The 27,790-nt window shown below is 36.4% G+C and overlaps 1 protein-coding gene across 5 annotated transcripts in view; it reads right to left on the bottom strand.

Moving 5' to 3' along the window:
• LOC117235595 (glutamate receptor ionotropic, kainate 2) overlaps positions 1–27,790 on the bottom strand; it is a 291,570-nt gene that overhangs the window by 87,323 nt on the left and 176,457 nt on the right. For all 5 annotated transcript variants that reach the window (XM_033497806.1, XM_033497796.1, XM_033497815.1 and 2 more), the window contains exon 5: positions 9,916–10,073. In XM_033497806.1, the coding sequence (XP_033353697.1) occupies positions 9,916–10,073 (158 nt within the window). The remainder of the gene's footprint in view (positions 1–9,915; positions 10,074–27,790) is intronic.

Here is a 27,790-nt window from a genome sequence, read left to right as displayed (position 1 = left end):
TCTTTTATCTTTACGCACAAATCGGCTTACCTAAATTAAAATATCATTCAAAATTCGGAGGCTGATATATGAATTTTCTGAGAATTGAAATCTACTGCCAGTAAAAGAAATCGAACACCTGCAAGCTCAAGTCAGAGGATCGTTAAAACCTGGAGACCTTGGTATTAATGCTACCACAATTCAATCTTACAGCCATTAGAAGCAAAGGGAATCGGAAAGTTGTAAGACCGAGTTAAAAAGTCGTTGAATTTCGAAAGCTCAGGTGTTAATGGTCTTAGAATTTAAATCTACAGTCACTAGTCGGTGGGAAACGAAAGAAATCGGGAACCTAGAACCTCGGGCCAGAGAGTCGTTGAAACCTCAAAGCTGTGGTATTAACGTTCCTAGAATTCAATTCTGCAACCGCCAGAAACAAAAGAAATTGAAAATTTCCTATCTCAGGGTTAGAAGTCTCTTAAATTCAAAAACTCGGAAAAATAGTACAGTTTAAAATTAATACCCAAGTTAAAATTCCAAGCGCTCAAATGTGTTAACTTGATTAATACAATTTTCGCAATTGTACAACTTTTTAATTCTAATGAAAATCGAAATCGATGGAAATCGGAACTGCGTGAATTTTGATAATTTTTAGAAAATTAGTAAGTGATTAAATATGTAAATGAAATATAAACGATGGTAACTTGCATAATTGCTCGAATCAGCAATTATTAAATTAAAAGGGCTTGCAAGTGAATCGTGGTGATTCGTTCATCGGAAAAATGAGAAAGGAACGGCTTCGAATATATTCGTTAACTCGAGCGTAACAATGAGGTCGATTAAGCTTTCCGTTTTTATCGTCGTGTCTCACTCTTTGATTTTCCCCCGTTTTTCCTTTTTCTCATACACGTACACGTAACACGCTGCTCGTATCGGAATTCCGGCGGAGCTTGGAACTTTTTCACGCTCCACTATTCCCTAGATCTAAGTCGCAATTTCCATAAAAAAGATTTAGATCCGGCTTCCGCGCCACTCGACCGCTTCATACCTATTCATAACATGCAGATGCACGAAACGTCGTCCTTTTAGCTTGTGACCAAGGAAAAGGAACTCTCATCAGCCTTCAAAACGTTGCACAGAGTAATTTTCCGATTTTTATGGTATATTATAATTCATTTGAATTCAATAGCGAGAGATAAACCTTGTTTCTAAAACCAATTCAAATATTTCAAAATTACTAAATATTCAATATCATACTTGTCGGTTTCTACGGTGTGAATTATTTTCTTTAGAGTGAAGTGAATAAAAACCATTCTGCTCTATTTTTATAAAATAATATAAAATAAATTAAATTGACTTCGTAATCGATATTGTAACATGCAATAATGTAAGATCATACTTATGTCAACATTTCTCGAGTAAACATTGTAATTAAGAAACGTTATTCTATGTTAATCCTAACATTGTGCTAATTATAATTTTCTTCTTTTATATCATAGATACAAGATATAATAGAGCGTATATATAATCTTACAGTATAATACAATTCTTAACCAATATAATTCAATAAAAATTACACATCCTCGTATCGATTCTAGTAGTTTAAAGAGTTAATCGCGACTCCTTTATCGTAACTTCGTTTTCCTTCGTCGCAACTTCGGAAAAGCGATATACCGCGATATTAGTAAATCTTCTCTGTTCGATACTTCCCTGGAGCTTGATAAAAAGACATATTGCTAAAGTTTGCGGGATGAAACCAAAGGACGTTCGAAACTCCCAAGTTGCATTCCTCTGTCAGGAGAATTGGAACGTGCGTCCACGCCTTTCCAAGATACGTCTACACAACGGCATAAATACTTTTGCTTTCTTCGATGGGACTTTTATTACCGTGGGGAGAAATTACTGAGAACTTATCGCGATCGTAAAGTACCACGGAGAACCATCATTTGTGACTTCAGGAGACCACATGTCCGATACCATAATCGAAATCGACGTTCCGATATCAGTTTGGATTTTCACAACGAATGTCCCTTTCCTGTTCCGATCTTGTATCGATTTCCTGTTATGGCATCGTGCAGCTATCCCAGCGATGTTCTATCTTAACACATTTATCACAGAAATATATTGTGCGTACTTTATATATGTTGAGTACGTATGTGCTTCCTAATTCTATTATTACGTAAAAGTATTACAACTTGATTTTATCTTTTGTTAAAAGTAACTTATAAAAAGTGTTATAGATATGGAAATGGACGAAAGTTACAGATTCCTATAGTTTGTAGAATTACAAATGATTTTTACAAATTTATAAAATGTCCTGCTGAAGAGTGATTGAAGTGAACAGTATTCGTAAGGATCTCGACAGATAAAAGTATTGGATGGAGAGTTAAGGTTTAAGTTTTTTTAGATCTCACGAACGCTTCAGTGTTGTATGTTATTAGAAACGTATTAGCTTCTTGAATTTTACTATTATCAATGTCTTAATAGCCCAGTAACGCATTGCCAAAGACGAATCAAATAAACAAAATACACAAGGTCATATCAATATCAAAAACAGAAGAACAATCCATCTAATCTATTAATATCTAATCAGTCTATCAATACAATTACGCTGTATAATTAGGCATACGATCGTTTAATATCTATCATTCAAATTTTTCAAAAACCTGTTCCGTTCTAAAGGAAACCATTCTAGTCCATTTTCAATAATTCCCTAATCCAATGTATAGAGAGCGAAAACAAAATCAACGCCGGGCTTTCACGGTTTAACGGTTGCAAAAGGGATGGAAGATCATTAATGGAGAGGAACGAAGGGAACGAAGACGCAGACCTTAACTGAAACGGTATAAGTAATTGAAATGTTTCGATAGAGGGAAGAAACGATGAAGAAGAAACGTTCGATTTCGTTTCGACTTGACCGAACCCAGGTATACGGCAAGCACGATAAACTGAGAGCAGAGACTTCAAACGACGTATCTCGAGCAACTTTTTCCTAAATTTGGAAATGAGGAAAATGGCCACTGGTCGAGGGAAGTCGAACGCCGTATTTTGACTGGACCACTGCAGATGTTACATCACGTTTGTAGAAACGATACGGTGGTTTGATTGATCAAAGGGAACACGTTTCTGATGAGTATCCAACCCGAGATACCTTCGTTCCCTTTTATTTTTTCCCTTTTTTATTTTTTCTCTTTCTTTTTTATCTTTTTGCTCCTCTTTTTCTTCCAGCTAGGACCAGGTTTTCCAGCGTCAATTACGCTCATCCACCGACCAAAATGAAGGCACTCCTCGGTAAAGTTTTTTCTTTTAGAAGTGCGCATCCGTATCTTCCGCCGGCAAAGGCACCAACGAATTGGATTTACCACCAGACCCGTACTACCCTCTCAGAGCTCTTATTTTACTTCCATTACGATAGCGACACGATCTGATCAGAGCCGATGGATGCTTTTTAGGAAAATCACAGACGAATGGAACATACATACGCTACATTGGAATGGAGAACACTAGATTGGAATCGGTGATTTGATTTGCTCGAGTGTCGCGTTACTACTGTTGGATGCTGTTGATTAATTGCTCGTGACAAATTGATGCTCCATGAAGCATATTGCTCTAGCATTTCACAGATGTAAAGTTGAACGATTTTTAAAATAAATAAAGTAGAAATGCAATCGATGAAAGGTCAATTAAAATAAATAATATAGTAACACGACCGATGAAAATACGATAACTCAGCCAACCGTAAACTATAATTTCGACCCAGTGACCTAGAAATTCCTAGTAGCTACGTATGTGCAGATACGTTATTGACCAATTCTCAAGTGCAACAACAAATTTTCACGTAGAAAAGTAGACTGTCGAATGAAGTGTCTAAAGTATAAAATCAAATAACGAAAAAATATTTCACGATCAGAGCCATCAGCGTAAAAATCAATTCACCATTCTTCGAAAATTAGGCCAAAAGCTTTAGCTTACCGTCATTCGATCGTTCACAATGTTGAATGATCCATTTGAAGGAAACAGATCGACAATCAGGGAGAGCTGCTTCGATCACCTCCCACAGGAGCCATTTCCAGAGTCAAGCTTTCCACCGAGCCCGTTTGTCGGCTACGAGCTTTCGTCGCAGCCCCAGTAAAATACCCATCAGGAGTATCCACGTCTACATCCAGTCTGGTCAGGACGCTCCGATTTGATGGACGACGTTGTCGATTCAACGACGAAGCAATTGCGGCCCGAATGCCAGCAGCGTCGCGTTACTCGAGCACTTTCGATTGTCTATTCACCTTGAAACCGCAACCGTTTCCAGAACTACCGTTTCCACGCGAGCTGCGCTATTTTCTCGCACGATCGACGACCGCGAATTCACACGTGTTTCCATTATTCTAAATCTGCATGACGCTTGTTCACTAGCTTTGGACACAACGTGCTCTTTGCTTTCTGTGTTTTCCTTTTATTGGGAAAGAGTAACTTGTTATCTCTCTTACGCTGTGCGAATAACATTACTCTTAATTAATTATGCTTTGTAGAAATGTTGATGTAACAACTTTTATTCAGGAAATGTAAAATATATATAGATCATAAATGAATTGATCTGCCTTTATATTTCTCCCTTTCGAATTTTTATTTATATTAAGAATGGTATCATACATTTGACGTGATGAATTTTTGTATAATGTGGAGTATGGAGACTTTGATAAGTATCCCAGAAGTGTTTCTGATCTTTTCAAAGGATAGAGTAGCAGATAAATTAGATTTGGCCGTAAACGGCGCTGTCTATGTAATAATATAATAATTATAAGTTAAAAATGATGATAGACTACTATTTTATATGCCAAGACTATTATTTTCTTCTAAGAGACATGAAAAATTTGAGTAGATCCTTTTACGGAAATAAAAATGGAGATTTGAAGTAGCCCTCGCTCGAGAGTTGTAGAAGTAAAACGTAACTTCCATGATCCGGCGGATTTCTATATAGCTCATACATCAAGAAATTTATTATACTTTCATTGAATCTGACCCAAGTTTAACAATACAAACGGCTCCTACTTGGAAGTATCATATTTTTCGAACGTTTTTCCCATTCAGTAAAAAGATAATCTTTCTCTTACGATCTCATGAAAGTCGATCGTAAAATATCCCACAAAAGGGTCCAACTACCTAATTTACAAAGTTGTTTTCACGACGAAAACGAATGAAAAAAGAAGCTGAAAAGAAAAGAATCTTATATTTTCTTATCGAATCTATTGGCCCATTGTGAAGTATCAAAACTTCCATGCAAATCGTTGCTGAAGTTTTAACGAGGCATTTAAGACAATGCCTCGTGCAATAGACTATTGGTGGACAAGGTGAAGGTAATAAAAGGGGAAAACGTAATGCCATTCGATAATATGAAAATAATTGAGCGGAGCTTATATAATATATTATCAAACATGTGAATGCACCCTAGTCTAATACCTGAAAACATACTGACAAGAGAATCTCTTTCGTTATTACGTCATACAAGAAACCTGTATTGAACTTTCTATAGTAAACAATGCACCATTGTATCGTAGAAATATGTATTTGCAAACAGCTTTTCACATAAGTAATGATTAATAATATCTGTAGATTAATAATGAAAATAATAATGGAGTAATAGCAATTTGATTATATCATAACTTTTGTTTTATACGACAAAGATATTTTGTCAAAATTTTCCACGTATATATCTTCTTTCATTTTATACGATCATTTCTATGAGACATTTAACCATTTCTATCTAAAATCTTTGTACTAATAATAATCTTATTCTTTTGTCATACAATAATCTATATCACTTATTTTCAGTTCAAATATCCTTTCTTCATACCTATAACATTCTAGACCAGGTATATATAGGTATGTACTTATCTACTTCGTACATCTATCATCCTATTCTAAACACTCTTGACACGCTCGATAAAATCCTATCGCCTTCACAGTGATACTCTTACAAAAATTTCTGACACGCTTTTCATCATATCGTATCATGTTTCAGGCTGAAATTCCAATCTTTATATTAACTTTCCAATTTCTATAGATACCTACAGGCGCCTCTCTTCGTTTTATGTTACACGTATTTCCAAATATACTGTTAATTCGAATTAATAAAAATCTCTGACGAAAAAAATCTGCGACGAAAATCCAAGGGCCAATTTCTATTCAAACAGCAATATTTATATAATATATTCCACCTCGCACAAATTATTCCATCCTCCCCTAGAGGAAGGAATAATTGCAACCAAAGGACGGCCGTACAAACCGATCGTATATCCACAGAAAGTCGAAACCATGCATAGAGATGGTCGAGTATCCCACAGGACCCCATACAAAGGTCACCATTGACCCTACGTCGGCCAAACAATTTCCCCACAATGCATTCGATATTAGCGACAGCGTGGAGACGCACGCAGGGAGCGATGAATTTTCCGGTGAAATAGATACGTGGCATCTAACAGAATTTATTCAAATCCCTATCGTTCTGGTCTCTGTGGCGCAATAAGCCAACGCTGCCCGTGGTTTTATGAATAATGCAACGCTTCTGGTGGCTCCTTCTTTTGCGCTTAGAACGCGAGACAGTCGGAGCGTATAAGAGCCATAGGTGTGCCCGGTTCTTAAGAAGTGTGCAAGCTCGTATCGGTGACAGAATGGCGGGCAAGGAGATGAAGATTTGCCCTATTCGCCGTGTGAAGCGCAGTTGACACACTTTCTAGGCTGCGATCGATACGTCACCCATACCATAGAGGAGTAAGAAGATCATTGTGGTCTGCGGATTGCCAATAGAGAATGCATGTGTATATGAGAGAGAGAGGAGGTGAGGAGTTTAATTCGTAATGGTGTATTCTCTGCGAGTGGTACGAGTATCGATCGCGACGCAACTGCTGTTGCACGCCGTCACGCTAATGCAACGACAACGTCGATCATCGGGACCGCTGAATTTTCAACAGGACGCGTGTCTCCAGGTTCTACGATTATGCTTCGTAGTTTCGAACACTGGCTGCGAGCTGATCACTACAGCGCAATGTGGTTTGGAAACTGTGGAAGGAGGAATTCTTGATTCTGATGGCTTCTCGTGATTTAATGGCATATCAGGATTAATTCCAATTAGCGGACAGGCGTTTTAAAGATACTTTGTAGAGGTTGATTTATTTCTTACTTACAATTACAGCTTCCAATAATTTATTAGATAGATAGAAGAGTATGTTAATATGAATCAGCGTACGCGAGTATGAGTTGATCACCGTGATGTAGTTTAGGAATCGAGAAGTGAAGAATTTTTTATTTCTGGTAATTTTAATTTGAGGTAGGTTCTGGTCGGTGTTTTAAGGAAACGTTGTAAACATTACTGTTTCTTTTTCATAGAATGTGAACTAATCTATTAAAGGGATAGATTGTACTAATTATGTGTTAACAAAATAAAATGAAAATTCAGATTAATCCCAAAGACTCATTAGTCAGCAAATGAAAGTAAATGTTCTATTATTCAGTCGTATAATGTATAGATATACGATTACAAGTATTATATGATTATATATGTGTACATAATAATAATATCAATACTGATGTTACATTTATTATTGGTACAACTACCGATACAAATGAAAATTGGAACGTGGTACGATACAGCATGTTGGAATGTGTATTTGCAGAGTCAGTTATGTTGCATGACGTTTGATAGATTGACTGTATTTTACGTGTGATCTTGATGGATCGCCTGGCCGCTGTTGGATTTATCGCCGAATTCACCACGACGGAGCTTCTCGCGAATATTCTTCACCCAACTAATTTGAAGCGAAGATGTCGGAGTCGCGTGAAATCCGACTTTTAAACTTAACGACAATCTTACGTGGAACTGGGTAACGTAATGGCACTTCTCAGAACTTTATCGCGTGAATAATAGATAAAATCATATTTCAAGGAACTTGGTTGACGGGATTGCTTGTCGGTGACAGAAATGACCGTCGTCTAATCAGCGATCACATATCTTTTTTTTATACGTTAAAAACACATCGAAGAATTCATCGAATACATCATTCTTCGAATTATTGTTTCTTATATTTAATTTTGGGAAGTAACGTGCTATTAGAAGTCGAGATTTTTCAAAATATTATAATCTACGATAATGCAGACTACAGGATACAGAGATAGAGAATTAGATAGTATATTATAGACATTAATAAACCGTAGTCATCAATCATTCTGTACGATCCTGTGTGCATTCGCACTCGGATAATTTTTCAAATCAGCAAAATAAATTTAGTTGCCATCATCATGTAATATGCAGAATCGATAGACAATACCCACATATACACTACTACTCTTGAGTATACTTAGAAAAAGCATAAATTACAACACATTTAGTTATAAAATAAAATAGATATTTATCAATCGCGTGTATAAAAAAGATTGAATTTCTAAGATTTCATTACAATTCGTGTTTAGAAATGAACGTTCTGTGACTTACTACTGATGACTATCTACAACTATATAAATTTCAAAATTCTATTGCATCTTTTTGATAATGCACAATAGATTTACAATCCCTTTAGAAGCTCCTCAATACAACCTGCTAAAATTATTTTTGAAAAAAACTTCGATAGATTTAGGAGAAACCAGAAATCGATAAATCTCGTAAATAGTCATACTACAATTTCAAAGCACTTCATCGAGACGCCAACGAAATTAGAGTCCGACACGTACATCCATGAGCCATATCGAGAATGCAATCAAACTCGAGCGTTAATTCGATTAAATTCACGAACAGAGTACGCCATTCCATTCGTCGTTTATCGCGCTTTGAAACGACCAATTGACGATAACGGAACTGTAAGGAACTAGATGTAGTCGATAATACATATTTATCGCCTTAAAACAAACAATTTTATTATTGTGCTATTGTAACGAGATTTAACCGAAGCTTAATTTTACGACGTGAGCTTTCTTCGAAATCCGTTTATACTTAAGTAGCTGGCTTCGAACGTTTGAATATACTGCTTGCAGTTGTCCAACGTTAAATCATCGTATTAACAAATAATCTAATTCCTATAAGCGCTGACATCTCGTCTCCTTCTTTTCTAAAACCATATTCAAATAGGAAAATAATTCGTGGGTTAAGAAGGATTCAGACGCTAAGAAGAAACAGCAAATTTTAACGCGATGGAAATTGCTAGATTTCAAGCAAGATTTAGATTTAGAACGGAAGTCTTGATTTATAACCGTATGCTAATTGGAACATGCACTGCGGTTAAGGACTTTGTGAGAATTTGTTTGAGAAACTGGGTTTCAGGGATTTAGAATGAATTTGAAATTGATACATTACGAGCTGGTATAATTAGAAAATTAGGGGATCAAGAATATTCATGGTCCCTTGAGTTGCACTATTCAGCGTTGTAAAAATAAAGTAGCATTCGAAATTATTACCTTCGTCCTCTAAATATTTCTAACAGAGGTAAAAAAACATGCCGGACATAGTCGCATTTTTCATTTCCATTTATAGATTATGCTCCTTGAGTTTAACTAGGAAAATTGGAAAATCCAATATAAATATATAAATATAAATCCACAATAAAATATCCAAAGTAAATTACTCAGTATAATACGTAACAAATAAAACAAATTTCTACTTGTTTCTGTAATTATTTACATAAAAATTGCGTAATTGTTAACACCAATTATTACAATCATAACTCTACACATATTTCTTTCATCCAATCCTAACTCCAAGATCTAACTTTAAGATAAAACTTTCTTTCTTTCTAACCACCTCGCATTCATTCTGTTCAAACATGGTCTACCATTTTCAGCTCCAAAAAATTTGCAAGAGAGGAAACGTCGAACATTTATCGAGCAAACACAACATCTCCTTGATCGACCGTTGCCTTTTGAGTTTCTTTCGCCTAAAGCGACTAAAGTCAGGAAACTCACCGGTATTCGGAACCCTCGCTCAGCTGTCTGACCGTAATAGGGAATTCATTGGGTCCGTGTGCCTTCAGGAGCTCCTGCAACCGCACCAACCCTTCGTTATTCTCGTAGATGATGGTAAAGCTCTTCCAGCCCCAGGCTTTCACCAAATCAACGTATGCCTGAAACACAGTAGTCGCTTATTAGCCAGAATCGCGAACCTCGAACGACGATCCGTCGTCTCACTAGGAAATACTTTACTCCGTTCCCAGTAATACCGGATTCCATGAACTAGTTTGCATGTACGAGTTTTCTGACGCGATTCAAACTTTCAAAGGTGTAATGGACCGTGCGAGGACGAACACGACGATGCACCATGCAAATGAGAGCGCACCCGACTTTATCGCGATTGATAAATTAGTCGGTTGCTGGCAAGGTTATAGAGTCTGAATGGAAGATGTTTCGATTTAATAAAACGGAAACTTGTAATTCTAGTTCTTCGGCCGTATCTTATGCAGTAAAACTGTTCCAAGAGTTTGTGGCAAGATTTAGTTTAGACTCTACATTCTAAAAGATTTATTAGTGAACTTTTTGCTGACAATGAATTAGGTTTGAGATTTGTTTGATATGAATGATTAATAAGAGTTGATTTAGAATTAGATATGATAATAATCAATTCATACATCGTTATGTTACGACAATAGGCGGATAGATTTCTTCAAAATATAACTCGAATAATATTTCTAGTTTTCTTGAGAGAAATACATTTATTATACAAATATTCCAAAGAGCGTATTTCTTGGAGAAAATTATGTTCATAGATATTCATTTAATATATCATTCTTAACATTTATCGTTAACTGGTACATTTCTAAATTATTTAGTAGGTACAGACATTCGTCTGTAATTTTTGTATCTATTAGATATTCATATCTAAATATAGATGATTCACAATTATCTTGATATTTAAAAACGCTTTCAGATTTACAAGTAAACAAAGATTTATCTGTAATTTAATGATTAGTTTTTAATGGAAATAACATTCTATTTTGTAATTTTTACACTAAAAATGTAGATACATGTACTAGTTCCTTTTTAATAAATGAAGATGATTTAATTGGTATTACTAACGTTAAATGTGTAACGGTACAATTACTATAGAAACAAGTAATAATCAATGATATCTCATTACCACGTTAAATAAGTAAATAAACGACGAAAACTGAATGACTAATGGTTTAAACTCGAACGATAAATATTATACATTTTAATCGAGGTTCGTCTTCTTGGAATCGTCCTCTGCCAAACTCAAATCGATCGCGGCAATTAATTTTAACAGAACGTAACGGTCTGGAAACCGGCCGCGCCCTTCAATTATCAATTTTCACTTTAGATTCCATTGGAATGTTAGATTGCAATCCGTCCCGATGAAATATCGATAACGTTACCTATAAATTGAAACTATCACGGATGTTCTATGGACGCCATTATTGCGACCATGAGATGCTATAAAATATCATGGTCATACATGTAGCAACGTCCTATCTTCATGTTGGTGATACTTTTAGTCATATCTTTGCGAGAGTTTCGTTTTCTCCGTTACAGAAACGCTGATGACGACGATCACGACCGTCGATTTTTCTGCATTCTTTGATTTCCCGAGCAAGAAGCTTAATAGTAGATATCATTCCAGTTTGACTCGATGGAACACTCTTCGTACTGCAATGTATCCTCTCTATTATTTATTATATCCAGGATCTGCATCCTCAAACGAGAAGCTAAAATGGTGAAACGATGTAAGTGCAAAAAAAAGAGAATGGAAAATGAGATTTTAGCGAAAAAGAGGTATATATTTCAAATTTGATGTGTATCTGAAAATAGATGATAGAAATATAGAGATGATAGAAATTAGAATTTATTTTAGATTTTAAGACTGTCACAAGACAGAATTATGATGTCAAATGTCAAGTAAATTAAGATTAAAAAAGACAAAACATAAATGAATAATAAGAAGCTATGAATAAGATTACCTATATGTAGATATTGGATAACTTTAATTAATCCTATAGATTTATTTTTCCAATGTCAAAATTAATAGGAAAGTTCCTACCATTGAAATTTTTATTTCTGGCATTTAAATCGTTTACCATTTCCACTTCTGAAACATTTTCAAACTGGAATTACATTGAACAAATTGAAACTTCGTAATTCAATTGTAAAATCATTATGCATTAAATATTTTTTTAAAGTGACTGAAGACTCTGAAACTACTCAAGATTTAATGTCGAGGACACGAAAACGCAGAAGTTAATAAAGCCTCTCGTGGTTCACATCCAACTATTTACTTCGCGATATAAGGTCAACTATTTCGCAAGAATCTTCTCTTTAAGTTGCTCCCAAAGACGGAATTTTGACTTCGCCGGAACAAAGGTAAAACTATGAAAAATGGAAAAATCGCAAAAAATTCCCGTCGTTACTATTATCTTCCGTTTCAACCATTTCTATCATTGATCATCTCAGAACTCACTTTTGAGGTTCAGCTACTTCTTTATGTGCAAATAAACACAGTGTCAACTATCATTGTTCCTCGATTTGCATCGATTAGATAACATTGCTATCTAAATTTTTCTCATGAGGTCGAGATATTCTGCAACGCAATTTGTTCGTAAAACATGATAATACTTTGCAACATGGTGCCGTTCATAGGACGTTTCAATTTTCCATATGTAAAATTCAAAGTATCTGTTGTGTACTCCAAATAACATTTTACCCTTTCGTTTCAATAGGAACAATTCATTATACCAAATGTCTACTGAGTATTGCAAATAACATTTGATCCTTCTTTTTCAACATATCACATTCACTACTCCAAATTCCAAATAACGCTAACTCCTTTCCCATTAGGTACAATTCGTTACACTAAATATTTATTGGGTATTTCGAATAACATTTGGTTCTTCTTCTGCAATATTAAAAATTCGTCTGACTATCTATTCAAAATATGGTTATATAAATCTGTCTGTTTTCGCCTACCATTTTAATAAAAAATATTGATATAATGAATTTGGATACTCATAAAAATTATTACTTTTGATGTTGCTGTGTGGTGCGTTGTGTAAAAATTTCTTTATGCCTTTTCATTCTTCCAAATATATAACGATAAAATTTGCTACGGCAAGAATCTTAAAAAATAATATTTACTTATAAACCCTGAAGAATCGTGATAATAAAACGCAACAGATGTTGCAAGACTTTCGCACAACACAGTACGCAACAAGATGTTTCGTAAACGCGCAAGTGTATAAGTTTCACGAGCAACTAGAAAAAGGTCTGGTCCGGTAATATCGATCGGAAGTTAAAGAAGTTTAGAGCCGCGGTTCTACGCTCGGCAACTGTGCCGCTGATGTTTCGAAAGTTAGCAAGGGTGCGCGGACCTGGCGCGTATTTAGCCCCGGCTATAGCTTTTCTATGGGGAAGGCTGGGCTTTTACGTGGAAAACGACTATTACAGCCGGCCGGCTCTCTGCAATGGCCGAATCGAGACCCAGGAAGCAACTTCGCGACTGAGTTTTCACGAGGATCCGCCTTGGCGGTAACTCGCGTTTCGAACCCGCTTTTCCGATAATCCGAACTTCCTAAAAGCGCCGCTGTATATTTTCCGGCGAGTAACTTTCGCCAGTATGGAGCGGAGTATCCGCCTTCTTTCTCTTTCACTCTCCCTCTCTCTCTCTTTCTCTCTCTCTTTCTCCACCCCTTTCAGTCTCTTTCACACACCCCACCCTCTTCTCAAAAGGTTATGCTTTTCAGGTTTTACAACAACCACCATGCGGCACAAACTCGTTCCCAGATTTTGCCTAAGATATCTTGAACGAAACACGAAGTACCTTGGCTCGCGCACACAGGATTCAAGGATAAATTCAAATTGGCTTGTTTACTAAACCATCGATTGCCAATGCTCGAGACTGCATCAATTTTTCAGCGGTTTCAACTTTATTTGCCGTTGGAATGAGCTTTTTAGACTATCTCGTTTTATCTTTGATCGGGCGCTTTTCAGACTGTTAAGAGTCCTTTCTTTGATCGAGACAACTCGTTTAATGGAGGGTTCTTCGGAAACTCGTTCTTTTGAGAAAAACTAAGGGTTGAAAAATGGGGGTAGAATGATGTTATGGTAGGTGAATTACAATGGATTGTTGGTTTTGTAGGTTGGATGAAAGATATTGATTGTTTTAACTGAGATTTTCATTAATTAGCCTATCTGTGACCTCTTATATAATTTTCTATTAATTGATAATAGCAGTAAATTGATAAGTGACATGGGTAGATAAGTGTCTATCACATAAATTGCTTTCTATCATTTTTCTTGAAGAGGATGACTAACTAACTGATCTCTATAATTTATACATTTTCGTTTCATTATTAAACATGTTGCTGTTATATCTATAGGGGAAATTATTAATACCAGTAATTTATAACTCGTAGCTCCGGACTGTCAGATTCATTCCTTAAATTTCGTGTTTTCTAGTTTCTCCTTTATTAGTCGATGAGCCTGATAAAAATGATTTGACGTGACAATTATGATGCGGTGTCAATTACCCGGTATTAATATTAATATATCCAATATAAAAACCGATAATTAGAAATCAACGATGACATCGTGGAGCGATGTGTCTGTAATTTCCAAGAGTGGTCAGGGTTCTGATTACACCGCGTTCTGATGGAAAAAATGCGCATCAGTGAATGCGCGACAGACAGGACACGTCATAAACCTGATCGTTTAATGAACGCGTTCCACTGTCTGCGCAACGAGTATTAAATTCCTCGGCGTCTATATCGTTCATTTTTCACGTATTGTCAATATTTCGAGAGCAATAAGTAGAGGGCAAATGAGCACGATGCCCTTTAAATTAGAATCATTATTAAATTATTGAGAAACGAAAATTTGCTAGCTTGAACTATTCGTAGTTGAAGGCAGTAAAGCATATTTACAAATAGTACATGGCAATCGAGCAATGTCTCGAATTGTATAGAAGGATCCAGTGGAAGTGTTCAAGCAGCGAACTTTCGAACAGATCTACGAATACTTGAAATTGACTTTCCAAGATGCTTTTACGAAGTCTCGGGTCATCTATATGCTACGGATAGACACTAAGTATTCAGAGACAGTTACAAACACGAGACGTTCCAGCTTTGGCGCATTCTGAACATGTCAATCACAGGGAATTTAATGAAAAGGACATACTGAGCATATAGATTAACATATTAATACGAGTAAGGAATATTAATTTACTGACCTGGAAATATTTAATCTCCAATATTTAGCAAGCAATTTACTGTCCTGGAATGCGACCCCTTAAGTTCTAGACTCTTACGAAATATCAAGGATGCCAGGTATTTCATCTAAATTGAGGATTTCTGTTAACTTTCCTACTTTGAAAGATCCGGAAAATGTTATAAAGAAATTCTTTCCTCCGAAGCAGCAATTATTTTTAACGAAGTCTCGAGTGAAAAGAATTTATTCTATATTTTTTCATGTATTATAAAATCATCTCATTTGTACCATCAGTACTAGAACACTCTGTATATAGATAAATTCTACGTATATAAGAGTAATAAAACTCAATGCATGCTTTAAAAAAAAGGTCTGGAATGAATTTATTACTCAACCTAATGCTATAACGATATTTTGATTTACAAATTATCCTCAGCTACCCTAATTACCACAAACATGAATTTAAGAAATACCCACGCGTACTAAACTGCCAGACGCTTTTAACTCAAGTTCTCGACAATGGCGCAACGTGGAAGAGCTGGCGCCTCTTCGAGCGCGCGAACGGCACCCAACAAGCTCGTGAAAGCGTTTCGAGGTCTGAGCGCGAGACTTACCCAGATTTCCTCGACACGAGCACAGGGAATTAATATCACGCACGGTGCATGAAGATCGTGGTCGACTTGCGATACGGAATGACAAACGCGAACGTGCACTGTTCGGAAATGTGTATGCAAATACAAGGCAATGGAGCTAGTGTAGTTCAAGAAAAAAGAAACGAAACAACCATCTGGAGAGGAATAATTCCGTGAATCGGAATTGTCCAAGGGCATACCATGTGTCTACTATAATCGTAGAAAATACGCTGTAAATCTGACCGTGACAACTATTCCCGGTATTTCTACTCGAGCGTTCGGCTTTCGCGCTTTGCAAGCAGCCAGTATGTGCAAATCGTGAGTCAGGAACGGCCACGTTTTCCACTGCCGAATACACGTTGTATTTCCGCGCTGGTAACTTGGTAGACCGACATCGACGCCGCCGGTTAATTTACCTTTCGCTGCTTTAAACGCTTTCGTTTCCGAATACATAGATCGTACGATCCGTCCGAACCGGTAGCCACGAATTATTTCATTGAGGTTTGTTAACGCGGTTACTGTAGAACGTTCTCGATTGCTTCGTTGCGGCTTTCTTGTGAAGTTCCTGGATTTGTAGATGCATAGATTAGAGAGGAAATTCGTTTCCATTCTTTTCGATATGTAGTGGTGTGGTTGAACCTGTTCAATTAGATTTAGTGCTTAGTAATAGTTGTACAATGGTATCTTTATTTGCGAGAAGCGTTTATGATGTGCAGATTGGGGTAATTTGTATTGATATGGAAGAAACACACATATAATAATTTAATATTTATATGTATAATTTCTAAATTTTACATGCATAATTAATTAGCTTGTAACATGTATGAATACCAATAAAAATGTATTTATGTCTAATTCATTTATTTAACATATTATTTCATGATATTGAGAATATGTATGTGTATAATTATTAAGAAGACTGATAACAAGAACCATTCTCAAAAACGATAAAATACTTTGGCACCTTCAACGTCTCTTGAAAATTCCTTTTTATTTTTGCCGCAACAAATATTTCAGAGGAACAATTTATAAAATATGAAATGTTTTTGTAGATCTCATATACAAAGTTCTTTCTTAAGTATCCGAAGTTAATATCTTTTCTGAAAACTTCGAATAAAGAAGAAATACCTAGCATCTTGTTCGTTCACTTTCTTATATTCAGTGTTTACAAGAACTTATTGTCGAACAATAGAAGAAGGAAAAAATTCAATTAAACGATTGTCTGTATCTTAAAGGCACGAACTTAAAACAATAACTCATAGTTGATTTAACAGATACGTAGGGAATTCTTTTATGAATAGTTATGGAGAGACAACAAATTGTGAAATTTGTCGATACAGAATAGCTGGTATATGATACATAAAATCTGAGACACGTTGAATACTTTTCATTGCTTTACTTTCCTTATTATTTTAGCATAAATCGATCGTTCCATTCGTATTACACATGTCTTATAACGTAAAATACTATACAAAATATAATAAAGTTTGAATTTACTAATAAATATAACGTGTAAGTGCCGCAATACTTTGTCTAAAAATGAAATAAATAATTATGATAAACTTGATACAAATTGGCTTTTGTATTGTTCATTTATCATCTATTCAAATATTTAATATTTCATAACATTTACTTTAAAAAATTCCTGTCATTTTTAACCTCTTTTAACGTAGATTACCTCTCATCCATTTCATAATTCATTTCGTCCAATTATTTAAACTTTAGCTGGGAAAAATTTGAAGTAGACAAATTTTCGAAAAAATGGTCATCCCTTTCCCTACGGTAAAGGACTTTAACGTTCGCAGAGGCGTATCACAGGAGCAATTCATTCGAGGTGTCAGTCTCAGCAGTGTATGCGGAGGTTAGGTTAATTGTTAGGTGCATAAATCGGAGAGGTCGTCGTCGGAAAGCAAATCTTTCGTTCCGAATATTTTACCGGCTAATCTGAATAATCCTTTTGGACCGCAATCTCGGTAATCCCTGTAACACCCTTTCTCATTCCGTTCCTATATTTCCCTTTCTAGCTATTCTTTTGAAAATACTCTGCCATCCCAAACGTTTTCGTTTAATTCCGAATGATAAATTATTCGCCATGCGATCAATTCCGTTTAAGGTGTCATCGAATCAGAAAATTGAAATTGGCGCGACGACGCGAGCAAATTAGTTGCTACGCTAGCTGCTAACCTTTTAGAGTCTGACGTATAACGATATTACAATTCTTTGTATTCATTGTGATAGAGAAAATAAACTGTCTCTCTCGTGTGATTCTATAACCATCCTAAGATCTTTCCTGGTTATACAGTCACAGAGCACAGGATACAATGAGACCAAATTTGATTAGAAATCTGTAAAATCGACTAAATTTTATTCTATCATTTTATTCTCTCATATTAAATGATACATTAATTATATATTTTTGCAGTATACTTTTATTACTATTCATTTAATATTCCAATTGTTTAAGTAAAAGAATAATGTTAAACGTGCACGATACCGTTAAAAATCGCAAAACACGAATACAAAAATTATATTGCAGTTACCCGCCTGGAAAGATAATATGCAAATCTGAAATAAGAAATAGAGAGAAATAAATTCTAATAATATTAATTCTTAGAAATGATAAGCGCTCCTAATCATGGAATAAAACGTGTATTGAAATCTTAATTTCAAAAACTGCAAAGGAGTCACGCCTGTATCGTGAATCTGGCTTAACCTTAATTGTTTCTGATGCTTATAACGACATTAGAACACACTGTACTCATTGCAATAAAGGAAATGCGTTTTAAGACGAAATAAAGCTGCGGTCTTATATCATCGTAAATGAAAGAAACGTTCGTAATTAAGGTTCGCGGAATGAAACTGTCTTGATCTTTAACTACCATTACAGTTCAATGCTTCTAGTCTCTGCTCTGTTCCACTTTGCATTCAGGAAATTGAAGTTTTAATTAAAATTAAGATCTTTGAATTTTTAAACAGTTATAATTTTTAAAGCTAAGGTACGTGAATTTTTGAAAAGGAACGATTTTTAAAATTGTGATATTTCAATGTTTAAAAAGGTTCAAGAGGTATGACATACATTTTTAAAATTTATAGTAGAACCATACAACCTTCATTAATGATCTGGGTATATTGATACAAAAACCGTGAAAGATTTTTATACATTTCTATATACTTATAATTATAGCATTTTATTATGTCTGAAAATTTAGTCTTGATTGTTGTATTAAAAAGATATTGCATAAAATTGAACAATTGCATATTCTTCAATGTATTTGTATTTGGTTTAGTATTTACGACAATTAGTTATATTAATAAAGCTTGATATATTATGCTGAAAGAATAATATCTATATAAATGAACGAAAAGAACAAATTCAGCGGAAGAGCATCAATTTGGCTACAAAAGCCAAGTTGAAAAACGTTCGTAATTCTCCAACCAACACGACAGATCCTTTAAAAAATTAAACTCCCTTTTGACAACAATTAACAAAACGTTAATTGTGGCAAAAATATCTGACCAGAAGATGTAAAAAATATTTGAACGAAAGCCACTCGGTTAATAAAAGAAAAAGTATTCCATAAAACGCATTTTGTTTCACGATGATATATCAATTCGTTACGGAGATACAACGGTACAAAGTGAAACGTTCAAAATCCATGAGGAGCTGAATGACAATTGAGATTCCTTGAAACGTCGTGACCCACTTTTTTCCTCTGGAAATGCGTACGTTGCGGATCACGTGTAGTAGCGGCGCTAGTAGTAGTAAAAAACCGCTGACTCAGCGCTCGTCACTGACCACCGCGCGAGCGATCCGCTTGGGCTAGGTCAGTGACTGTGCGAGCGAGAAAGAGATCCGATTACGCGAAAAAGACAACGATAGCGACGCATCCGAAATGGCGTTCCACTTTAAACGATGATATCTCCGAAACAAAATGCCCTATAAATATGAAACAAAAAGCATTTTAAAGGAGAGAGATTTCCGTTTCAAATAGCATTAATTACGATCCGCTGCGTTAGTGTGATTTCTCTTTGTTATTGGGTAAAGAAACGTTGCGTTTAATACTATCTGTGCTATATTTATAAGAAGTAGATTTACATGAATGGTTCGAAAAATGATATGCAAATGAGATAAAAGTGAATGTATTGGATTTCGATGATACGCGATGAAAGTGAATGTGTTTTCAATTTTCAATTCTCATTTGGCCGTAATGTATTGTAATATGGACTTTCGGAGATTCGTTTCATTATATCATTGTATTCGCATGAATTATCATTCACAGCATTGAAATATTGAGATGTAATTTACAGTATTGATTTGCATTAAAATGTAGGTTAAAATTTTAGATGTATGTACGATATAAATGAAAACGCAGATGGAGGATGAACGAAGAGGACAAGAGAGCGAGAGGTAAACGTAGGGAATGAGAGGAAAATGTAAAGTCGTAAGTCCATATTAAACCGATAAGCAAGGATTATATATGTCGGGTTAAGGTTGGAGTTTTAGGCTTTTGACGAACCTCTACTCGAATTTACCATCGCGGTTATAGCTGATATTTATTGGTACAAATGTGGTTATTACAAGAGGATACAAGTAACAGCGGCGATCGGATAGTCGAGATGTTTGTGGCGGATCGGTATCAATAGGACGCTGACAGGTCGAGCCGCGGGTACCAACCGCCAACACTAGAGGGCTACGACGACAACGAGTCTGTCTAACTCGCTAGCGGTCGAATATACGAGCGATTGATACAAATACCGCACCTAGCGAGACTCCCTCTACGTCTAAGGCAGGGACTACCGGGCATAGCCTTACTGACGAGTCCACCGGTAGTCCCGGGACGCAACGCACTCCAACTCTCTTTTCATCCGTCACATGTTGATGACAACGAATTCAGGTTCGATAACGAATCCACGGCCAACGAGATGACGAATGCGATGTGATACACGTATGACTCAACGTACAAGTAAAACTTATCTGAATGAACTGACTGCAGTCCAAGTGGAACTGCCCTTATATATTCTTCTCCCCACCTCTCGGGCCAATCTTTGTTTTTAAGGAGAGCTATATAATTATTCCATACCTCTGTCAGGTACAGGTCCCTCTCGTGACCGTGGCTACGTCACTTCGAGCCCAAGCCCATCGTCATAAAATCGGATTAGAACATTAAAACTATTTCTTAGTTTTATTACTTAAGTATAGCTATAGTAAAAGTCTGGACTAGGGTATTGGGATTTTCACCAACATTCCAAAAGGGAAGCCCCGATGTCCTTTCATCTCCGACATATATAATAAATAATAAGTATTAGAGTAGAGGAACAAAATATTAATCAGCCAAGTTTGCAAACCTTTGTTTACATTAATCCAGTATCTTTATTCGAAGTGCATACTTAATAAAAAATGGATACTTAAAACAGCGCATACGTAAAGTCGAATAAATGGAAGACTCGCAACTTAATTTCAAACTTGAAAAGATGTTTCACTCAACACGTCTGCATAGGCAAAGTGATTTGGAACAATTAAACTGAAAGAAGCTTAAAATTTAAGTACAAGTATTCCGATTTCGAATTAAAAAGTTAATAAGGGAAACAATGTAAGTGCCATAAGTAACATAGAAACAAAAAATACATTTCTTTTGATTTCCCTATTTATAGTACAATCAACGTTCTATTCCCATAAATCTAATCTAACTCTACAGTTCCAAAGAAATTCCATATTCACTCCAATTAATGCCTGCAAATTTATAATCCTTCAAAGAACTCACCACCGCAATTCCTTCGTTAAAAACCAACGTCTGCAGAATCGCATACACAGGATATATACTTTACCCATAAAATTTGTCACAAGTCAAAACGTGTACCACGTATACGACCTGGTTCCAGTGCAGCGACTCTGATCACAGGAAAGTCAACCCATTGCAGAATTTCGCGATACGATCAGCGGGATAATTTGTAAAATAGAAGAGCAAAGAGCGGTAGTGCTTGGACATTACGTATTCTCCGCGTGAAACGTGGACGTGTAAGAGAGTCGCGAATTCCGCAGATGATGTAAATTACGTGGAAATATTTCAACAGTGCGCAGCGACGAAGCCACGACGCGAGTCTACCTTTATCACGGTATCGGTGAAATTCAAGTCCAGGGCCGTTGGCGACGAAGGACAGAGGGAGAGAAGCGAAATTTATCATCGCCATTACGTTACCATTTCAGGCACGTTTGTGACCGAGTGCCTTATACTTCAGAAGACGGTTACTTTTCCAGACACGTCTATAGCTATAGTATATCCGGATATCATACAGCTCCGGCGAAAATGCATACGCTTTTATCTTTTGCCACGACCTGACGCGACTTTTCATAATGAAAGTCCCGTCAATCATACTTGTCCCTTTTACCAACCATTCTTTTTGTTCCCTCTCTCTCTCTCTCTCTCTCTCTCTCTCTCCTCTTCTTCTCTTTTTTTAAATTTGTGTTCCACAATTCCTATCGCGAATTCGTGGCAGTGCTTGATCAAAGTTTATGAAAATGTATTTGGAGAAGAAAATAGAAGAACGTGTATCACCAACTGCCAGGGATTGCAGCCCCCGTGTCCCGCAATAACAGGGTAAATTGTGCGGGATGAAATAGACATAAAAAAATATAAAACGCGACTACAGAGAAATACATATAGGTAGATGCAGTGGCTGAAAAAAATATTCGGGCATTTGTAGCAGTCGTTTATAAATCAATATATTATGCGTGTTGTGCGAAACATTTTGATATTTCCTTAGCACTGCAATAAGAATCGACTATCAGAATTATGCTGGTAGAGTTTGAAATAAATTTGGAAATATATATAGAAGTTATAAGATATTTACTACCACTAATTATATTAATGATCCTCAATAAAAATGAAATTATTTGTAATACCAATTATATGTATAAGATGCTCATTCATGGTGTATACCAATCATTTATTAAATATTTGTCTGCAATAAATATCTTGCAACTTCTACATAGACTTTCAAATCGCTTTCAAATTTTACCAATACAATTATGACAGCTGTACCTCATTACAATGGTAGTGAAATTTCAAAATGTTTTATATAACACACACAATATATATGTATGTAAAAGTTTTCTGTGACAAGTCAATGTCGCGAATTACTGTATATCAGTGTTCGTTAGAATAAGGTGACCCAAACATTAACCGTATCTGAATGAAACGTGATTTTTTTTAAACAAATGCTATTGTTCATTCTTGTATACCATAGAAAAATGAAGGATTTCGGATAGATTTACGATTCGAGATTGTGTAATGTGTATAGATGGTATAGAACAAAGACTGGAGGTTTCTTTGAAAGGAAACAAAGTCCATTTTCGCCCAAGTCTTCGGTGTTAAATGGAAACAGAACAACAATGCGTGTATAACACCTTTCGTAAAAATACAGATAAAAGTACGGTAAGAGAATTCTACGTTAATGACACCCCTTTGTTTTCCCGCGAACTCGTAACGAACAATAGCTGGTGGAGTCAATTGCAGCGTCGAAACAAATACGTTTTAGACACCTTCGAACCTATGTTTCGTATTAATTTGAATAAATACCGCTGCGTTTGAACAGCTCTCCGACTGTTTTATTCCAACATTCCGATTACAGTCGAAAAGATATTGGCCGACGAAGTCACTTTTGTTTAATCCGGTAATGGAAGAAATTTTATGAATGTAAACGCCGATGTTTGAGCAAGCTGCGTTGGCTTTCACCATACTTTGATAACACGAACGCGAAATGGAACTGTAAGGAAGAGCAAAACGAAAAATGTAGTTGATGTATTAAAGCTAAAGTAACTTTATGCGGAACTCTATGGGTAAATTGGGATTGACACACAATCACTGATTTTTCCTGTCTTATATTTCATCGTTGCCACTGCACGCTAAAAAATGTCGATGTATTTCATAAATCCTTCCTTGACGAGATATCCACATGGTATTATAACGAATAGTAATTTTAGTTTCTTATTTTGTGCGTATAAAGCATATTAAGAATGATATAAAAATATCGCGACAGGAGTTTATTGGACAAACTGATATAATTTTATGAATCGTCAAGGAGAATCGAATTCGTTAAAATATGTGTATTAAAATTTAACGAACATTTTGTATCTCGATTTATGACTTTTCTTTCTTAACAGATTTGCTCAATGTGGCCGCCAGAACATACGAGGAACATTCAGTTCCAAAAGTGTGTCACCTCGTTAAAAGGATTGAAAAAGATTTCTCATTTCGCGGAGGGCCTCCATACATTTTCCCTCTGTTCTATTTTTCTTGACATGACGCGCTCCAGCTCTCAGCCACGTCGTTGTTAAATTTAAATAATACAATTTCGAATTGCATTTGAGATAGTCGGATGAAAATCTCATCTCTTTGGATTAACCGAATTTTAATCGTATCTTTGAAATCCGAACAGTTCATTAACAGCTACAATTTCCAAGTACAACGGAGAGTCACTTTTTACGTCCAATTCTTGTTTTAGTCTTTATAATTCAAATTCACGTTTACCTTTTTCCTATTCATCTCTTTCCTTTTTCGAATAAAACGAAACAACCTCCTTCATGTTTTGCATAAAACAGTTTTAAGTAAGACCCTTTGCAGTAAGCAATTTATTTCTACAAACATGCTAATTAAAAATCTCGTAGCAAAGAACGAACAATGAAATTTCAATGCATTTTCGCGTGGTTTCCGCAAATAGAAAATTATTCCAATGTCTTGTGACACTACGCTACTGACCAGAAAACTGAAAACGTGATTTATTGGAGAACTTATTTTAAAAATTAATTACCTCACAGTCATATCGAAGTGCACGGAGAATATTTATCTGGTACAAATATTATAAATAATTTAGTTTTCTGTGTGTAGTAACATGAAAAATTTTCTAAATAACAAGGAAATAAAAATAATGAAAAGTATTAAATCTGTATTAAATGTCGTTTTGCACAATTGAACTAATGTTGTTTTTACGAGTTTTTACGGGCGAAATTTTACAAGTCACAAATTACTTGTTATCGGTATTAATAAACATCTTTACATAACATTAGGAAATTTAAAAATGGAAGAAATTAAATTTTTCACATACATTCTATCAATTACATGTTATCTGATATAATCTCTCCTATTAGGATAAGAAACATTATAAAATAGCAAAAAAGGAATTTATTATCTACATGTATAACCTGTCAATTTAATAACATTATTAGTTGGTAAATTATTGTTCAAGAGATGCCCTGGTGTCCTAATAATATTTATTACTGCCAGCAAACACACCTTTCATGATATAAGAAAGACGCAAAATGATAATATCGATGTTGCATCATAAACAGTGTAAATAAAAGGTCGGTTAAAAGATTGGCGATTTCTTGTTTTGCCTGCTCGTTCCTTTCAAAACGAGCCATTAACCCTGGTTGCATTATCATTCTACACTCATGCATAAAACGTATGTAACAGTGCATAACACATCATCGTGTCTGCTAACGAACCTCTTGCCAACGTGCTCGTGACGAGGGTCGCAGAAAGAAAATGCTCGTTTGCTCGTACCTCGTACGATTGCCTTGTCTGCGTGCAATGTCCCGCATTCGCGATTCTTTTATTAGTCTCGCAATTTTACCAACACGACAGTTATCGTTCTCTTGAATGGAGGATATTATACCGCGTGGGAAAATTCGATAAAGTATTACTGATTCGGTGTTATAAGTTTTGTTCAGACCGCCTGTATATAAATATATCATTCGGACAAATTATTTGCTTCTTTTGAGGATACTGATGAATATCTGGTTTATTTTGGACATATTAGTAATTCATTGTGAGTAAATTAAGTCGTCGGTGCTAAGCAAAATACAATCTCCTTGGAACTCTTTCCTTCGATTTTCTACTTTTGGCGATAAGTTTTAAACATTTGACTTAAGGAACAGTTAGAGGAATTTCAGAATTTCTTCACATTTTTTTTTTAATTCAGAAGTGTGATAAAACACGTTTGCTTTTTAAGCAAACTTTCCCGCTTAGAAGCAATAAATAGATAGAAGCAATAGATGAAAATCTGAATTATGCTCTTCGGTAATAAGTATTGTCAAGGTCTTGTGTTGGTAAATAATTGTTTCGTTTGCTAAGTACATAATGGATTCTACGAGCATTATGTGAGCTAATAAAATTATCGGGTGGTTGATTGGATGCGACTCGGTTCTGGCGAGAAACGAAAATGTTCGTGTCAACACTGATCATGAAGTATGTTTTCGCACGTTCGCGGGGAGACACGATCTCGAAGAAGCGCGCCAACGGGAGTCGTAAATTCCCGTTACGATTTGCTAATCGACGCCGCGAATCGTTCGATCCTTTATTTCTTTTGGGATAATAAGGGTAGTTAAATTAAAGATAACGCTGCTACTAACAGGTTATTATATATTCTCACAAACCAACAACTTCGGTGTACCACAAAATGAATAATTGTTATAGATGACTACGAATGAGTGCGACCTGAGTCTCTAGTCGGATTATCGCGTATAATGATGGATTTGTCGACTCACTGTATTCGACTTATTGACTGCTTGAAGAGATGCTTGATTGAGACTGAGCTTTTCGCTCTTGTGTTTTTCCGGAGGAAAGCTTGGTGTGGGTGTGCCCTTTGAATGAAGAACGCGGATTCATTGTTCACACTTTTCGTTAAGGAGGTGAGGGTAAACATCCGCGATGCCGATTGGTTATGACCTCTGCTAATGAAGAAGGATATGGCGGAAGTCTCCCACCAACGTGGATCGGGGTGACTTCATTCTTGGGGAAAACCAGTCGTTTTAGGTGGCCATGTGTTCGGTTTTCCGTTCGGCGACTACCCGCTTTCTCCGTGAATTTTGAAAGCCTAATAAATTCAAGGACTTCTCCGAAACTCTGACATAACCGAAAATACTTCTAGGCAATAGTTTGACTGGCAAATGTGTGGAAACAATGCAGCTAAAAAGTGCCGTTTTATGGTGGGTCCTTGAGTTTATTGAGGGTCTGGAAGGCTATCGGTGGGCCGCTGGCTGCTAGGTAGCGTCGGCTGGAATGCAGATGTTCCATGCGACGCAACATCCTTCCCCCGTTGAGAGGGCACCGATAAAGTTCTATATGTGGGTTAGATGGGTGTGTGATCCACCTCCTTCGATGTCAGTGATTGTCCGGACTCATCTTGAGCTGATTGACATGGCAGGGGGACCAGTCGTTTGACGCCGCGGTCCAGGAGGCTCTATGATGTCTGCACTGTCACTGTCCGTATTATGTCATCGGTTCCGGGATGGACCTTGACTACACGGCCCAAGGGCCAATGCATCGATGGAACGTTGTCTTCTCTGAGGAGGGCGATTGTACCTTCTTGTATGTTGTGTCCACCCTTGGTCCATTTACTGCGGTTGTTGAATTGATTGAGGTACTCCTTATGCCAGCGTTTCCAAAAATGTTGTTTAAGTTTTTGGATATGCTGCCACCTGGAGAGCCGGTTGGATGGAGTGTCCCTGAAATCTCGCTCACGCACGCTCATTAATGACTCGCCGATGAGGAAATGACCCGGAGTGAGGACGAGGAGATCCTTGGGATCAGTGGATATGGGTGTTAATGGTCGGGAGTTGAGAACTGCTTCGATTTCTATGACAAGTGTATTGAATTGCTCGAACGTAAGCAATTCATTACCGACGATGCGTCTGAAGTGATGTTTGAAGGACTTCACCGCTGCCTCACATAGTCCCCCGAAATGTGGAGAATGAGGGGGTATGAAGTGCCATTCGATTTGCTTGTTGGCTAGGAAAGTAGTTACCTTTTCGATGTGATCGTCCGATTTTAGCAATTCGTAGAGCTCTCTTAAGTCGTTGTTTGCGCCGATGAAATTTGAGCCATTATCGGAATGGAGAGTCGAACAAAACCTTCGCCGTGCGATGAATCGACGAAGAGCGGCGATGAAGGTTTCGCTCGTGAGATCTCCAACGAGTTCGATGTGCACCGCCTTGACTGCTA

Source organism: Bombus vosnesenskii, unplaced genomic scaffold (assembly GCF_011952255.1).
Source record: "Bombus vosnesenskii isolate JDL3184/JDL3185 unplaced genomic scaffold, Bvos_JDL3184-5_v1.1 scf7180000013264, whole genome shotgun sequence".
NCBI classification, from domain to species: Eukaryota; Metazoa; Arthropoda; class Insecta; order Hymenoptera; family Apidae; genus Bombus; species Bombus vosnesenskii.
Note: the sequence above shows the minus strand (reverse complement) of the source record. Positions and strands in the feature narration are given on the sequence as shown.